Below are 15577 nucleotides of genomic sequence, written 5' to 3' on the forward strand. Positions count from 1 at the left end.
CAAATGTTGTACTGCAAGTCAGGTGCTCCGGCTTCCCCACTAATTACCGGAATCAGCTATTCCTAGCCAGATTGAGGAGATTTAGTCTCAGAAGTTTGGTTCACTCCACTACACTTAGATGATCTGGTAGGTCTCCCGGGTTGCAGTGCCGACTCGTCGCGCCAGTTGAGGTTATACCACCTCCCGCGTTTCCCCTCTGTCAACCTGCATGATTTGGTTGTTGTCTCCCAGAATCGACTATAACGAGGCTTACCGATAATTCAAAATCGCTTGCACCGCCAATTTGCGGCGTGGACCTCTAGCCGGGTGGGGTCCCAACTTGTATTCAGTGGAACCTTGAGGACGATGACAGGTGAGATTCAGCCAGAGGATGGTGTTTATTTGTGCCGGTCTCTGCCCCATCAACTATCTCTCTCTGGAAGGCTTGCTCTGGTCTTCTGCTGCGGGAGGAATGGGTGAAAAGCCACATCCTTTCCGATGAACTGCAAAAAGGACGCGAATTGATGCAAAGATAGGCGACTGTTAATCAACACTTCAGCGATGTGTGAAATAGCAACCCCGTTATATCTGGACAACCTCAACGTAAAACCTAACCAGTGTCAATAGTCGTACCATTCCCTCGCTTCTTCCTCTACCCCTGTCGACCTCATACTATCCTCTATCATCTCATGGTCCCGCCTGGGGCACTAACCACCCAAAGAAATTCGTTTGTTGAGCCTCCGTCGACTGAGAAACACACTGACAAATCTACATCTCGCTCCTCAAAGTCTTCAACGTATGATACGTCCCTAAAAACCAAAGCATCACCCACCCTATGAGCTAAAGCACCGCTGGAGATGATCCCCATCTTCAGATTCCAACCACAAGCTCGGCCCGGTATCCCTCACTTAACGAATGTCGCTCTACTACCTCGAGACCGGCGATTTCCGGTCCCTATCGATGACGCGCCAGGGTCAGGTGCTCATCGACGCCAAGCCCCAGGTCTTCTCTGTGATTGACCAAGACGCGCTGGATACCGGGTGCATCGCCCTGCACGCTTTAAGTCGAACGGACAGGTGGCGGCCTCGACGCGCCTGCAGCCGTGGCACATGGGGGCTCAGATGCTCCTGGCGTGCGTGCAGGACTGGCAATTGGACCGGTTGGTCAATACGCATCCTCACTACCATTTACAGCCTATTCCGTACGTTATTCCTGTGCTTTTTCGCACTCTTTACCTGTGGTTTCAACCCCGAAAGAAACAGCAGACTACACTACACTGCTATGTAGTTCTAACCTCTACCGCAAAGCCTCAACATGGACCTGCCGTTACTCGAGATCATTGTGGCGGCAGTCCTGCGGCCTTGGTCATCAGGCTGCCGCTCACCGCTGTGGCCTTCGCTTGTTCCTCGCAGACAACCAATGGTGGTCAGAATCCCAGCATTTTCCACCTCTCTCGCAGGTGTCATCACATTGACTCCACCCAGCAACAAGAGACTTACGGCTCACGTATTACTCGCAGAAGGCTGGGCGCGACATGTGGAGATCTTTGCTCCCGGGTATCTGGCGCTGGAAACTCAGGGCCTAGAAGCGGAGTTCGAGTTGACCTGCTTGTCAGATCATCCCGATAGCTATGAATTCGATTGATGCTTTCCCTCTCTATCTCGTGCCCAGAGAACATCGCCGCTCTAGGAGGTAGCCCTACGCCAGGCTGAGGAGATGGAGCTTCTCTTCGAGTTGTTTATTACTCTAGGCCATCTTCTTTGTCTTTTGGGCCTGGCGGTGTTGGGAAGGTTCAGGCTAGCTGAAAGGACTACTTCATCGTGGTGTAACATGTGCCCAAGCGCCACAACATCCCCAGCGAACCTTCACCACTTGAAGCTCTTCCTGGCGTGGGAGAAACCTAGCAAATCAAGCCTTGTGCCCAGCATTGCCAAGGATCTAACAGGGCAATGGCGATGGCTTGGCATCTCAACCCGGACAGCACTCCCAAAGCTGTTCAGTTCTCGGTATTGCCACCGCATAATGTATCGATCTCAGGAGGTACCTTGTAAGAACTACCCATCAATCGACATCAGACCAGTCACTCGTACACTAGATCTGCGTCTGTATTATTGTATGGTTGTGCTAAATTATTATTTCGATGTGGGCGGGAAGAACTTTTACAAGCCATTGTATCGATAGCGTGTTACCTTCATATCAGAACCCTAACTATAGTTCACTCACCGTCCCAACAAATAACCCCGACTAACATAGTCCACACTACCGCCCCAGCACCACCCATACAAGACAAAAAAAGGCACCCGACAACCGCCCCCCAATCCCCGCCATAATTCAGATACGAGAACCCATGGCGCAGTGATATCGTGTTCCGACCCGGTGGATCAGGGTCCCCAACGTCATTGTCCTCGGGAAGCCGAACCAAGGTTTCAGCCCCCAAATACGAACATGCCACTCAATATGACAGTCCTCAGATCTGGGGTACCCAGGTACATTACGGGGTCGAGCCGGACACATACTATAATCTCGATGAGGCTTAAAATAGCATCGCGGGTGATTTGTCCGGCCCGATGATGATCACCTGCAGGGCTCGTATCCTGTCTGGAGAAATTTTGATCCTACCCGAAAGAATTGACTTTCCTCGGAGATTGGACCCTCTGATTTGTGAGGTTTGTGCTGAGAGGGTAGAACACGAGGTTTGAGGTGTTTGGGTGGGATGGAAACGGTGTTCTTGAGCGGAAATATCGTCGTGGGCTGTGTTATGCCAAGATCGCCAAGGGGTGTCGAGGACGTCATTATTTTTGGTAGGAGCGGAATGGTGGACTTTTCTATGCATCGTGTATGCGGAGAGGTATACGGTGAGTAGGACAATTGGGAAGATAAATACCACCGTCCGCCTCGCCAATCTGTATCTAGGGTGTGTAGTACATCACACAAGACACCGCAAAACCACACCATTACAGGCAGTATCAAACTTTGAACTAAACCCAAGCTCACTGTCCTCATTAACATGCATCTCTTCACCCTCCTCATCCTGGCCTACGCCTCCCTGACCGCCGCCGTGACCTGCAACGTCCGCGGCCAGGTCCACAACTACTTCGACTGCTTCAAGTGTCCCGCCCTGGCCTGCGGGTACAGCAAGCGCACCTTCATCACCAAGGGGCTCACGCGCGACGTCAGCTGTCTGTGGACGGACGGCGAGCAGTACAAGGGCCTCAAGTACGCTCTCCCGTTGCACTGTAACTTGTCTATTGTGTTGTTCATGGCACTCGCTGACTTTAATGGAGCGACTGGTACTATGTCCCGAGTGACAAGTGCTATATCTGGGGTGGACGGATTGATACCAAGCACTGCAAGGGTATCTGTAAGTCATCGGTTCCCGTTCTGGGCTATAAGGCAGAAGACCAGTTGGGAGGGCGCTAACATCGCATAGCCAAAATCCCCAAGTGCGAGCCCTGCACGCCCCAGCCTGGCCCACCGGTGCCTCTGCCCGTGGCGCCTTCGGGAGGGGCTGCGGCGGCGGCTGCGGCGGCAGCGGTCAGTGGTGGTGGTCCCGGAGGTCGGCGGGATGTGGAGGTGGAGAGGGATGTGGAGGTGGAGAGGGATGTGGCGGTGGAGTTTGAGGCGTAAGCTGAAGTGGCAAGGGTTGGAAGGGGGGATAGCGGACGGTGGGCAGTGGGTAGTATCTTGTGGGGGCGGGGAGTTTACGGTAAAGGGATGCGGGATATGAATTCCGGGAGACTGCAACGTGGATCATTAAAAAGCTGCTACTCCTTGCCTGGATTTTAGTGAAATCGACTGTTATGCTATGCTTGTATCTTAATCACTGATAGTTACGCTGTTGAATGGAATTCGCCGAACTTCAGTTCTTACCCGTAAGCATACCGTGCCCATGCCCCTGACCTACAATTCAATCTCCACCAGCTTCGCCGGCTCCTCCCCTCCCTTCGGCGGAGTGATATGCCCGCCATTGGTCGTAATAAACAACCGCCGCCCATCCGCCGAAATCACCCCGGAGGTACATCCCGCCACCTGGGCACTATCCCTGGTGCCTGCCAGCACCGCTTGCTGCCCGGCGGCCGTAACCCTAACCACCTGGTTATCCGCCACGGCCATGAGATACAAACCCCCGTCCTCAGCCACTGCAAAGTCATCCACCACCACCCGAGACGCCACCGTCTCAACGGCCCCCGCCGCTCTCACACTCCGCGAGGAATCATCCCACCGCACCGGCACGCGAAACACCGCCTGCACGGAGTCGGTTGAGTAGTACACGAAGCCGCGCCACACGCGAACCCCGTTGACCCCGAGCCCTAACGGATCCGTCGGCGACGCCGCCATGCTGGCTGTATCGTTCAACGCCACGCGGTACTTTCCGGTCTGGGGGTCGAGTTGCCAGATCACTCCATTCACCGAGTCGGCGATCAGCACGACCCCTGTCCCTGCCGTAGTCTTAGTCCCAGACCCGCCGGAAGGGAAAAGAGCCATCCCATTCAACCACCCCGCCTCCGGCACATCCGCCACTTTGCGCACCGACACAGCACCACCATCCCCATCCCCATCCTCCCCCGCAACATCCCCCGAAAGAGTGACAGAGTAAACCCCCCACGACCCGACAACAGGATGCCCAATATCCGTAATGCGCAACTTCCCGACCACCACCGCGTACACCCCCTCCCGGCCCAGCGGGGTTATCCCCATGCAGGCCGTGGCGTTGGGGAAGCAAGCCACTACCTCGCCCTGACCGGTGGAGACATCGATTGACCAAAGTTCGGGGACGTCCATGCAGGTTACTAGTAGCGTTGGGGTGGTGTTTGCACCCCTCGGGGCGGGGCCCAGCGCCAGGTTTTCGAGCCAGGTTCCGTTTGTGCGGTATTGGAATTTTATTTGTGGGGATGTGGCGGTTGTAGTGGGGAGAAGGCCGAGGGAGAGGGAGAGGGTCCCTAAGGTTGATAGGAAGAGGGGGAGGTGCATTTTGGTTGGGATTGCTCCTTACTGGGGAGGGGTTAGGTGGAGGGTGGTGATAATTTGTTAAATCGGGAAAGAAGGAGCTGTACTGTACTCGGGTGGCTCGGTGGGAGAGCGGTGCTTAAATACCTTACTTAGGGCTTGGCAGATGCGCGGGACGGGTGATCGACCGGTGCTACGTTACACCCTTGCTGTGGCGTGGCTTGCATAAACTATAGGTGTGGTGCAGCTTGGCATATATCCGCGTGCAGGCATGTGAAGGGTGAAGTTTGTCTTGCGAGGATTATTGACTTTACAGAGGCTACTGTGCAAAAGATGGATAGCTTAATAGCTAATTACATTTGATGTACAGTGCTGATCGACCTGCTATACTATACAAAGCTATGAATACCAGACACTGCAACTATACAGCATACGGCATCTCCTCCTCCCGCAACCGACTCGCCCGGCGCCCCGCGTGCTTCTCGCGATCCGCCGCCAGCGTCTGCGCGAATTTACTCCGCGCCCGGATCGCCGGCCCCTTCCAGTAGAAAATGTAGATCGGCACCGCCACCAGCGCCGCAATGCACCCCAGCAGCGTCGACGCCCACGCCAGGTGGAACTTCCCGCCTATGTTCTCGTACAGCGGCGTCGCGTACATGGTCGCGATGCCCGCCAGGAAGTCCCGCGCGAACCCGTTGCCCCCCGTCGCGGAGGCGGAGTACGGTCCGTAGGCGGCGACCATGTAGTCGATCGTCGCCATGTAGATCGCGTAGTTGGCGATGGCGATCAGACACGCAAAAATCAACGGGGCGATCCACGGCGCGTACGCGGGGCCGATCGACGTCCACGCAAACCCTAAGAGGCCGACCGGTTCGAGGGGCGCCAGGAACAGCAATAACAGCAGGCGTCGTTCGGCCAGGCGTGCCGCTGAGCCGTCTTTCTGGCGGATCTTGCGCTGACGCCAGATGTCCGGGAGGAAGATGAGGTATGCGATTATGTACCCGAGCAGAATGGCGCAGAACGCCAGGCCGTTGGTCAGGGTATTGAAGCCCCACTGGTCGAAGACGAGGGTGAACGATTCCGTGAAGGTAAAAATCAACGCATCGGAGAACCCGGAGAGCAGCGACAGAAACAAGACGATGGGCTCGCGCAAGAACATCTCGAATGGCCGTCTCCAGATTCGCAGGATCTCGCGCAATTCCAGGCGGTTTGTTTTGAGCTCGTTCGGCCCGTAGACCTCCTCCTCGCCCGACTGGCGCCGGCGCTTGGCCTCCCGGTCGAGGAGCACGGTGGCGCGCGTCTCTGGCACCAGTAAAAGATGCAGCACCTGCGTGAAGCCGCCGAAGATCAGTTGCACCCAGAACACCCACTGCCAGGTCAGGTACTGACCGATAAACCCCCCGAAGACGGGCCCGATGGTCGACCCGCCCACGGAGGAGAGCACCACATACGCCACCGCGAACCCCTGATCATCCGCCTCCCACATATCCGCCGTCATGCCCAGCGTGACCGACCCGCCGGCGGAGCTCAACCCGCCCAGGAACCGGCAGACGACGATCGTCCCGAAGTTCGGCGCCAGCGCGCACGGGATCTGCCAGATGTTGACCAGGAACAGACTCAGCTGCATGATCGGCCACCGTCCGAACTCCTCGCTCCACGGCGCCCAGAGCTCGCAGCCGAACGCGTACGCCACCAGGAAGATCATCTGGCCCACCCGCGCCGCCTGTGCGCTGACGCCGAAGGTCTCTTCGATGCCGGTCAGGGCGTCCGAGTACACGCCCGTGTTGAAGTTCATGGACATTTGCACCATGAAGATGACCGTCAGGATCATCCATTTCTTGTACCACGGAAAGGAGAAGCCCAGCCTGTCGTAGCAGTCGTCCTCGCTGAGCTCCCGCTTTCCGTCGGGTCGGGTTTTGCGGGAGAGAGATCCATCGCTGTTGGAGGAGGAACGCTGCGATGCGTGTTCGGTTTGTGAGGTGGTCGGGTGATCGGATTCGGATTGTCGGCGTTGAATCTTTTTGTTGTCTGGTGGGAATTCGGTCTTCTTCTCGTTGATCCCTTCTTGGTCTGTGTTGGATTGATCGTTGGATTGATCGTTGAGCTGGGTGTCAGAGCTGATCATTGTGACGAACGGCGCATGAGATTCGTCAAACTAGTTGTGTGTTTATGAAGGAAGCGAGAAGAAAAAGCCATGAAATTAGTGTATCAAGCCCCACTGTCACTCAGATAGAGAATGCTTAAATTGGCTTGGAATGCTTGATAGAACGGATGTGCGATCGAAGGCCTTTTGTAACTGCCGATCTATAATTATTTTCGTCTCCATCCTATGCACAGTGTCTTCGCAGTCAGTGGCATGACGTTGAGGAAGGCCGTGAACACTACATCAGAATCATCTATCAGCAGTGTCATCGTGTTGATGGTTCAGGTACGGAAAAGATCTTCTCCTGTCTGGCGTCATAGCCTGGCCTGTCAGCCCATTGTCCCTGGGACGTACCATGGGCGATGATCCTTGTTTTCTCCCGGTCGGTCCCACGAGCACACAAGACACGTAGTCTATTGGCCGTTGATGCACGACTGGCAATGATGCATCGATAGTCCGGCCCCGATGAACTGGTCGGCTCTCAGTGCGTGGCAAGCCGGGGTTGTCCGGCGGGAAAACATCACCGGGGCCCCAGACACTGGCCTCCCCAAAGCCAACTGATTTGATTGGTCTGCCTCCCGGTGATAAACGATAAATCAGACAAGTTGACGTGGAGCGAAATGAACATGACGTCAGGCCGATAGACAGAAAAACTGGTGCCTGAGTCGGATATGTGATCCATCCCCGCTCTCCAGTTTCCTTTCTCCGCATCAACCGGTTTTTTCTAATTCGTATGACACAAGGTAGGTCTGCTGATATGTCCGATACCATGGGTATCATATTCGGTAAGTCCATGGCTTCTGCTTACTTGATCCACGCGATGTTGTGTAGAAGAACTCGATACGGGGACAGGATGGGGTCTCCGGTTATCCGATCATGGATGCTTAGCCTCTTGGCAGAGGCTTCGACCACTGTATGGGCGGAGTAATCCGCCCAGCCTTATTCGTCGATCTAGCAGGCGCGTCGGGTCAATCCAGATAACATGCGGCTGAACTGTCAGTCAAAATGTTTGCTCCCTCCCTCTGGACACATGTACCGTCAGACATTTTATGCTTCTCAGCTTATGTCGTGTACTTTGCGTGTGATTTATGGGTGCTCCTGGTCAAGAGAGCTGCGGCCGGTTTGTTAGTCATCATCCAAAAGAGGACGAATGGAAGACGACAAAAAATGAACAAAAGAAAAAGAGTCAGATTGTTGACGCGGGGTGTGTATAGCCTTGATAGAGAAGTATGTGCTCGATAGAAACTCCGAAGTTGAAATCTCATCCTGGAAAAGGCGACAACCTGCATTGCGAGCTCTTAAGGGGGGAAGATGTCAAGAGACGCATCCACGCATTTTGGCGGTTCTTGTAGGAAATGAGGGTAAATGATGGAGCTGAGTGTCCTGTGCTGTAGGCAGTTAGGCTCAGATCTTAACTGGTTGATGGAAACAAAGAAAGCGTAACCCCTGTCCGCATATATTAACAACAAGCCCCTGAAGTAGAATGGCGTGATGATCAGCCGTCCATAACCACGTGCGAGGCTGGAAGAAGAGGGGCGATGAAGAACATAACAATACTACCAAGTTCACAAAGTGAAGTAGCCCGGCGAGTTGTGGTTAAACGTTGTAGGGAAGACAACAATGGCTGAGAATAAAGATTGGACACTGGCTCAACAACACAAGTCCATTTTAGGAGATTTAGTTGTAATGCAGTGCAGTGCCACCAACACCCAATCTTCCCACTTCTGAACTCCATCTTGCACGAGACAGCCAATGAAGCTTTGTACTGGTCAGATCCATCGACATGAAAGGCGTTTGAGCTAGAACATATTCAGAAAGGCTCCATCGGCTAACTTGCTTTAGCATCAAGTGTATGTTTAGCCCTCGCCTTGGCGTAAGCAGAGCTCACCCTTAAAGGTTTCCACTGCGCCGCTGGGTCTCGATCACGCTGTCATATCATCAAACATCGAATTCGAAAACAATCGAGTCCAGGATGATGTCAATTTGGTGGATGACGGTCGGACTATTTTCGATCTACAAAGCCCTCTTCTTTGTGCGCCTATATATCCAAGCCCGTCGCACCGGATTTCCCATCGTCTTCGCCCCCGCACCCACAGCAAGTGCTCCCTGGTTGGTACTCGCTCCGATCTTGCGCCCATATCTGCAACCGGTTCTGCCGGAATGGCTATACAACCGCTTGGACATCGGGACTCATGGCTGGGAGTTCCGCATGAAACGCGGCCCTTTTGACCGCTGGGGGAACACCTTCGTCTTGCTCACCCTCGATGAATGCATGGTCTGGTGGGTTCTCATTCGAGGTTACCGGTCCAGACATCTTTCTGAGCTATTTGTGCAGGACTGGAGATGTCCATCTCGGAAACGTGATCCTGCAGCGCAGGAATGACTTCGAGCAAGCGCCGATTGTCGGAAAGATTCTGGGTTTCTTGGGCCCAAATGTGTTTGCGGTACGTCAACCATCGCTGCTTCCCCATGCCTAGAGACTGATACGTGAGGTGCAGACCAATGGCGATGAATGGTAGGTGGCCCTAAGTGGAACATCACCTCTTTCTAATCTCTTGCAGGAAACGTCACCGTCGCATGTTTGCCGCTAGTCTGGACGAACGCATCAGCCGAATCGCCTGGTCGGAAAGTCGTGAACAAGCGCGATCAATGCTGAATTACCTCTTTGACCATCCAGGAGGAGACTCACTAACTGGGTTGCGCAGCCTCGCGATCAACGTGATCGGTCAGGCAGGGTACACGAAGACCACCCCGTGGTCGCCGACACCGCTTCGAGATAGACCCGGCCAGGAGGAGCACGCTCGTACGGCGTACTTCAAAGCCCTCGCGTTAGCGACCGATTTGTTTTTCGTCGCGGCCTTCATCCCCCCCAAGATTCTCAAACTCTCCTTCATGCCGGCTCAACTGCGTCTTCTGGGCCAGCGTCTCGAGAAAGTCCCGCAGTACATCGCCGAGATCTCCCAGGAGGAACGCCAGACGGCGAGGGATGAATCCGTGGGGCGCAGCAACTTCCTCCGCTTTTTGCTGCAGAACTCGGACACGGACACTACCTCGGGATTTGGATTCACGCCTGACGAGCTCAGTGGGAACCTTTATGTCTTCACAGTTGCGGGTTACGAGACGACTGCCAACACCATGGGGTTCGCGGTGACGCTGTTGGCTGCATATCCGGAATGGCAGGAGTGGATCCGCGAAGAGCTGCGTGAGCTCCCTGCAGACTCGTCACCCTGGTCTTACAACGATGTGTTCCCCAACTGTCAGCGCACATTGGCAATCATGGTACCCACCCCTTCCGTTCTGACCTAGTCGCTAGACTCCTAATGATATCATACAGCTCGAGGTCCTACGCCTTTTCCCCCCCGTCCTTCATTCGACCCGCGCAGTGTCCGGACCCCAACAGCTCGTCAGCGAAAAGGGCACGCATCTCCTCGCGCCGCCGATGAATGTCATGGTTTCTGCGATGGCTATTCATCTCGATACAACGATCTGGGGCGAGGATGCCACGGTTTTCAGACCCTCGCGCTGGATCGATGACACCGGAAAAGTGAAGACTCCGCCAAAGGGAACGTTTCTTCCATGGTCTGGCGGTCCCCGCGTCTGCCCCGGGTTGAAGATGTCCCAAGTGGAGTTTGTCTCCACCATTGCCACGTTGTTTCGGTCCGCTCGGTGCGAGCCGATGCCCGTCGACGGAATCTCGCAACCAGAAGATCTGCGGCGGAGGTTGGTGCGGTTGACGGATAACGCGATTGCTAAGTCGACGTTGCAGGTTAAGGATCACAAGACTGTGCAGTTGCGGTGGGTGCGGGATGTACAATAGCTGAATCTCTATGCCTCTCTGAGCTTGAATATGTATACAGAACGAGTTTAGTCTAGAATACAAAGCATCCGTGTATTTTAAGAATCTACTCACACGCGAGATGCCTGTGATGCCAGGGCATATCTTACTGCCAACTGCTTTATCTGAGGATCGATGGACCCAAATGCTCGTGCTCCCAGAGAGCAAAGCATTCACTTCCAGGCACCAAGCTACTAACCTAGGAGAGGCCTTTCACTGTAGGCCCCTGGCTTAGCAGCCTGAGTCGAGGCCTAATGGTGTTACTCCCGGCACTGGCCTCCCCAAAGCCGTCCCCGGAGTCACCGTCGCCTACTCTCTCACCACCAACACTTCCTCACTATCTCCTCCGTTTATATCGATCTTGTCTACACTACCCACCTCCCCAATCCTCAAAGCTACATACCTCGCACATCTAACCACTACATTTCAGAACCCGTAAGGAAGCAAGATCCGCCCAGGAATTTGAACTTGAATACTGACTTTCCCTAGCATCACAGAACCTCACCCGCGGCTTGACGCCCCAGACCCCCACTTCTCATTCTCACACCGTGAAGTCGGAACACCGTTTCTAACATCCGTAAACCATGCGTTGCAAGAAATGTGGCTGGAACAACATGACGAGCAACAAAAAGGACAGTCCCAAAATGGACTGCGATGAGTGTGGGAAGCCCATCGTCGACAACTATGAGAACACCCCTAAGCAGCCGAAGCCCATGCCGAAGCCCAAGCCCAAGCCTCGGTAGTAGGCTCAGCGGAAGTCTCAGAAGAAGATTCGATAGGGGTCTGGGAGACGAGGTCTTTGGCAGTTTCAGTGAGCGATGCGGCCGTTTTTTTTCGGTGTGAGTCTCAGCTGGAACCTCAGTAGGAAACTTGATAGAAGGCTCAGTGGGACCCTCAATGACAGGATCGGTAGAAGCTATGATGAAAGATGGGAAGGATGGATGAGGAGAAAGGTCAGGGACGAATGTTGGAAGGGAAGTTGTTCGAGGGAGGGGTAGAGGCAAAGTCCAGACTGTAGTCGTGAATCTCAAGCCAAATGTTTGGTGCGTTGCTGGGGGTTCCTGTTTGGGAAGCAACCATTGATCACGTGTCCGGCACACAAGCCTTCACGCTCTTCGCATACCGCTCCCCTTTACTTCAATGTTCCATTCTTGCGTTTGATTTCTATCGTATACCAGTATCGCAAGAGATGCTTGTGGGATCATAGTTCACCTGTCTCAGGCATTTTTCCCATCTTTCCAAGCTATCACTATGAAAGGATACAAAAAGATGTCGCTTATACTAATCCGCTTCAAGATTCGAGCCATCCGGTGGGTCTCTGGCGCCATATGGCTCTAGAGCTATTCTCGGACATAATGCGTCCTCATCACAACGATGTACAGCCCGTGCCAGTCCCTACGATGGAATATTTCGAGGCTGACCAGAGTTGATGTATGTAGTCTGTCGCACCACCCGATGTCTTCTATCCAACCTCCGTACCTACTTCACATGCAGACCGACAGTCCTCCTGGTCAAACAGACGTATCTATCATCTACCCGGAACCGAGCGCCTGGTTGGCAGTGATATGCCCGCTACGGTGCACAGATCATATCTCAAATTATACGCAGAACAAATTATGGCTGTATGTTGTTATATTTTGCCAAAGCTTGAGAGGTTACATCTATAATAAACTTATAACATATCGGATGAGCTCGTCAAAGCTTAGTGCGGCGGTCTAAGCGGTCTAGGAACCTCATGGAAGAAGCATTGGTGGCATGTGACGGTCGTGCGACAACAATCGTATGTACGATGACTCGCCTCCATCTGGAACGATGGTGGCTGCGAATAGATATTCCAACTACGCGCACTCCTGCCCCAACAAAATTCGGTCGGACTTGCTGCAGACTCACCAGGGTTGGGAGGAAAATATGATCCTAAACAGCGCGAGCGACTGTTTGTAATCATATTGTGCACATGGATTGTTGTGTCGAGCCTAGGATGTGCGATGCAAATCATTTGTCATCTTGTTGGGTCCATCCTCAAGAATCTCCCCTTTGACTTCATCGGGGGTTTTTCTATCAGTAGCACTGGCCTCCTGTCGTCTTTCGTCATGATAGGACTATACACAAACGGGTAAGGGTGCTTCTAGGCTGAGAGCGAACGATTCCGAGCATTTAAAGAGGAAATAGCGCGAGCGAACATCTATGGCTGTGCTGCTGCCTTGGACAGCGGCGAGCTCTATAACCCGACAAAGGATATAATTGATCCTGCGGATGAACAAAACAGACACAAAAATAGTGAAGCCGTGTACTTCATGACTGCCGGATTTGTTCAATGGTTTCAAAACAACTTCTTGAACGCTGTCTTCATTATCATCATCTGATCGGTAGCATCACGATCGTCTATCATGATGGTCTATCTACAATCGGCTCCCCATGTTGATGTGGACCGCCTTTATCTGGGAGTACGCCTCCAAGCCAGCCTCACCCAGCTCCCGACCAATACCACTCTGTTTCACTCCTCCAAAGGGGATGCGGGGGTCGCAATCCTGACTGCTGTTGACCCAAACCATACCTGCCTCGAACTCCGCCGCCACCCGGTGAGCCCGCTCCAGGTCCCGGGTGAAAACTGCTGCACCTAGACCATATGTGGTATTATTGGCGCGGCGGATGACCTCCTCCTCCGAGTCAAAAGGCATGATGACGACCACAGGCCCAAAGACCTCCTCCTGCACGATACGCATGTCATCAGTGACATCTGTGAAGGCCGTCGGCTGGACGAAGTATCCCTTTTCCAACTTGCTGTCAGCAGGAGTGTATGCGCCACCACCGATCAGAAGCTTGGCTCCTTCTTTCTTGGCCAGCTCGATATACGACAGCACTCTTTCGTACTGCGCGCGAGTGACCTGGGGACCCTGGTATGTCGTTTCATCCCACTGATCACCGATCTTGGACGTTGTTTCGACCTCCTTCTTAAACTGCTCCAGGAAGGTGTCCAGCACCTCCCGGTGCACGAAGATGCGCGAGGTCGCCGTGCAGATTTGACCCTGGTTCGACATGATGCCGAGGTGAGACCACTTGACCGCCTGCTCCATATCGGCATCGGGGAATACCACCAGAGGCGACTTGCCACCTGTCTCAAGGGTGATATTCTTGAGTGTGCCGGCAGCCATCTTCATAATCTCGCGCGCGGTGGCAGTGGACCCAGTAAAGGCCACCTTGTCCACAAGCGGATGCTGTACGAGAGCCGCACCCGCCTCGCGACCGTACCCATTGATGATATTCACCACACCAGCGGGGAATCCAGCCTCCTTGATTAAAGTACCCAGGACCAGGATACTCAGCGGCGTCTGCTCAGCCGCTTTGATAACAACAGTGTTGCCGCAAGCCAACGCAGGGCCCAGCTTCCAGGCCGCCATAGATAGCGGGTAATTCCAAGGGATAATCTGCCCGATAACCCCGAGCGGCTGGCGGATGGTGTATGCGAATTTCTGGGGCGTGGTGCTAATCGTCTGGCCGTGGGTCTTATCGGCCCATCCGCTGTAGTAGCGGATCGTGTTGATGGCTTCAGTCAGGTCTTCGTTCAATGCGACGTGGTACGGTTTTCCTGGTGTGCCTGTCAGCCCCGCTCTATCGCTACCGTCGAGTTGCTGCGGGAGCTTGAAGGATGAACCCACCATTATCCCACGCATCAATGGCAGCGAACAACTCCCTGTTCTGCTCGATCAGATCGGCGAGTCGGCCCATGAGCTGCCCGCGCTCGGTGGCAGGCAGCTGCTTCCACGATGCATGGCCGAGGGCGGCCTTGGCGGCCTGCACGGCGGCGTCGACATCCTCTGCGGTCGCCGCGTGCACCGTGGCAATCGGCTTGTCGGTTCTGCTACCGTCAGCAACATGCGACGGTGTACTCACTGCAAAGCTGGGCTTGCAACTCACGCTGGGTCCAGCGACACAATGGTTTGTCCGCCGGATGAGGGACGGAACTCGTTACTGATGAACAAGCCCGTGGGCTGCTTGTACTGACGGCCGTTAGGCGTGGTAAGCTCGACGAAGAGGTCCGACATCCTATATTGGCACAAAGTCACAGAAAAAATCTCCGAATTGAACGGAACAGACAGAGACGAGAGAAAGAAATGAAGAAGGAAGACAGTCGCAATGGCAGCAGACAGCAGAGCAGATAGCTGGGGGTTTTGTGGCCTACTGAGCGCACCGCGGACCGGTGGAGTGCAGTGTCAGGCTAGAACTGCCTAAACTGGATTTGGGGAATAAGTGGTCAGTTTGCGGGACTGATTCGGAATGGAGGAATGAGCGGGGCTCCAGCTGTCCCGCGGTTTCCGATAAGATAGTCTACCGCCCAAAAGGGCATGTTTATCGCCGAGTGGGCCATACGCTCGGTGTCCCCTCACGTGGACTTTTGTGGCAATCATTCCGTGGAATGACCTTCCCTTTCTGATCCGCTCGAAGCGCGCCGCTTTAGGCCCGACTGAATGCTGCTTTTGGCCGACTGTGAAAGGAAAGTCTTATGTCAGCGGAGTCCGGTCAGCCCTCGGTGCCTCAGGCAAACTTTGGGTCCAACGGCCACGACCAGTAACATTCTACCATTCGATAAAACAAATCCATTGTTCCTGGTTTCCTGGTTACATCTCTTTACATTACATACTCAAGTGATATGCCTGAGTAATCAAGTGGGGGTA

The 15577-nt window shown here is 54.2% G+C and overlaps 7 protein-coding genes across 7 annotated transcripts; 3 read left to right on the forward strand and 4 right to left on the reverse strand.

Moving 5' to 3' along the window:
- Positions 1-894: 894 nt before the first annotated feature.
- BO82DRAFT_434882 (uncharacterized protein) lies at positions 895-1623 on the forward strand (the record flags this gene model as incomplete). Its single annotated transcript, XM_025640979.1, has 3 exons — positions 895-990; positions 1044-1180; positions 1287-1623. 3 exons carry the CDS (start codon positions 895-897, stop codon positions 1621-1623), a joined length of 570 nt encoding a protein of 189 aa, XP_025488856.1.
- A 1363-nt stretch (positions 1624-2986) lies between these two features.
- Positions 2987-3606, forward strand: BO82DRAFT_367532 (uncharacterized protein; the record flags this gene model as incomplete). Its single annotated transcript, XM_025637080.1, has 3 exons — positions 2987-3195; positions 3264-3340; positions 3410-3606. The coding sequence occupies 3 exons, from the start codon at positions 2987-2989 to the stop codon at positions 3604-3606; spliced, it is 483 nt and encodes a 160-aa protein (XP_025488857.1).
- Positions 3607-3754: 148 nt separating this feature from the next.
- BO82DRAFT_357186 (uncharacterized protein) lies at positions 3755-4509 on the reverse strand. Its single transcript, XM_025635949.1, has one exon. The coding sequence runs from the start codon at positions 4462-4464 to the stop codon at positions 3880-3882; it is 585 nt and encodes a 194-aa protein (XP_025488858.1). The 5' UTR covers positions 4465-4509; the 3' UTR covers positions 3755-3879.
- Positions 4510-5329: 820 nt separating this feature from the next.
- Positions 5330-7095, reverse strand: BO82DRAFT_357187 (MFS general substrate transporter). Its single transcript, XM_025635950.1, has one exon. It carries the CDS (start codon positions 7049-7051, stop codon positions 5348-5350), a length of 1704 nt encoding a protein of 567 aa, XP_025488859.1. The 5' UTR covers positions 7052-7095; the 3' UTR covers positions 5330-5347.
- Positions 7096-7174: 79 nt separating this feature from the next.
- BO82DRAFT_357188 (uncharacterized protein) lies at positions 7175-7877 on the reverse strand (the record flags this gene model as incomplete). The annotated part of the gene is made up of 1 exon (XM_025635951.1): positions 7175-7877. A coding segment is annotated over exon 1 (542 nt), but the record flags the coding sequence as incomplete, so codon positions are not given.
- A 1138-nt stretch (positions 7878-9015) lies between these two features.
- BO82DRAFT_342275 (cytochrome P450) lies at positions 9016-10957 on the forward strand. Its single transcript, XM_025633575.1, has 5 exons — positions 9016-9349; positions 9405-9513; positions 9568-9584; positions 9631-10348; positions 10404-10957. The coding sequence occupies exons 1-5, from the start codon at positions 9042-9044 to the stop codon at positions 10884-10886; spliced, it is 1635 nt and encodes a 544-aa protein (XP_025488861.1). The 5' UTR covers positions 9016-9041; the 3' UTR covers positions 10887-10957.
- Positions 10958-13178: 2221 nt separating this feature from the next.
- On the reverse strand, positions 13179-15100 carry BO82DRAFT_317029 (aldehyde dehydrogenase ALDH). The gene is made up of 3 exons (XM_025632597.1): positions 14820-15100; positions 14561-14760; positions 13179-14490 (listed from the first exon to the last, which is right to left on the reverse strand). Exons 1-3 carry the CDS (start codon positions 14945-14947, stop codon positions 13304-13306), a joined length of 1515 nt encoding a protein of 504 aa, XP_025488862.1. The 5' UTR covers positions 14948-15100; the 3' UTR covers positions 13179-13303.
- Between the last annotated feature and the right edge of the window lie 477 nt (positions 15101-15577).

The sequence above is a fragment of the Aspergillus uvarum genome (assembly GCF_003184745.1).
Source record: "Aspergillus uvarum CBS 121591 unplaced genomic scaffold BO82scaffold_54, whole genome shotgun sequence".
Taxonomy (NCBI): Eukaryota; Fungi; Ascomycota; class Eurotiomycetes; order Eurotiales; family Aspergillaceae; genus Aspergillus; species Aspergillus uvarum.

What these genes read in the sequence shown, in the direction of transcription:
- BO82DRAFT_357186 (XM_025635949.1), bottom strand. Translation starts at nt 4,464, where the DNA reads ATGGCTCTTTTCCCTTCCGGCGGGTCTGGGACTAAGACTACGGCAGGG.
- BO82DRAFT_357187 (XM_025635950.1), bottom strand. Translation starts at nt 7,051, where the DNA reads ATGATCAGCTCTGACACCCAGCTCAACGATCAATCCAACGATCAATCC.
- BO82DRAFT_317029 (XM_025632597.1), bottom strand. Translation starts at nt 14,947, where the DNA reads ATGTCGGACCTCTTCGTCGAGCTTACCACGCCTAACGGCCGTCAGTAC. An exon ending in ATTGTGTCGCTGGACCCAGC is followed by an intron (nt 14,761 to 14,819) that starts GTGAGTTGCAAG and finishes TGACGGTAGCAG; the next exon opens with AACCGACAAGCCGATTGCCA. An exon ending in CATTGATGCGTGGGATAATG is followed by an intron (nt 14,491 to 14,560) that starts GTGGGTTCATCC and finishes CAGGCACACCAG; the next exon opens with GAAAACCGTACCACGTCGCA.
- BO82DRAFT_342275 (XM_025633575.1), top strand. Translation starts at nt 9,042, where the DNA reads ATGATGTCAATTTGGTGGATGACGGTCGGACTATTTTCGATCTACAAA. An exon ending in CTCGATGAATGCATGGTCTG is followed by an intron (nt 9,350 to 9,404) that starts GTGGGTTCTCAT and finishes CTATTTGTGCAG; the next exon opens with GACTGGAGATGTCCATCTCG. An exon ending in AGCGCACATTGGCAATCATG is followed by an intron (nt 10,349 to 10,403) that starts GTACCCACCCCT and finishes GATATCATACAG; the next exon opens with CTCGAGGTCCTACGCCTTTT.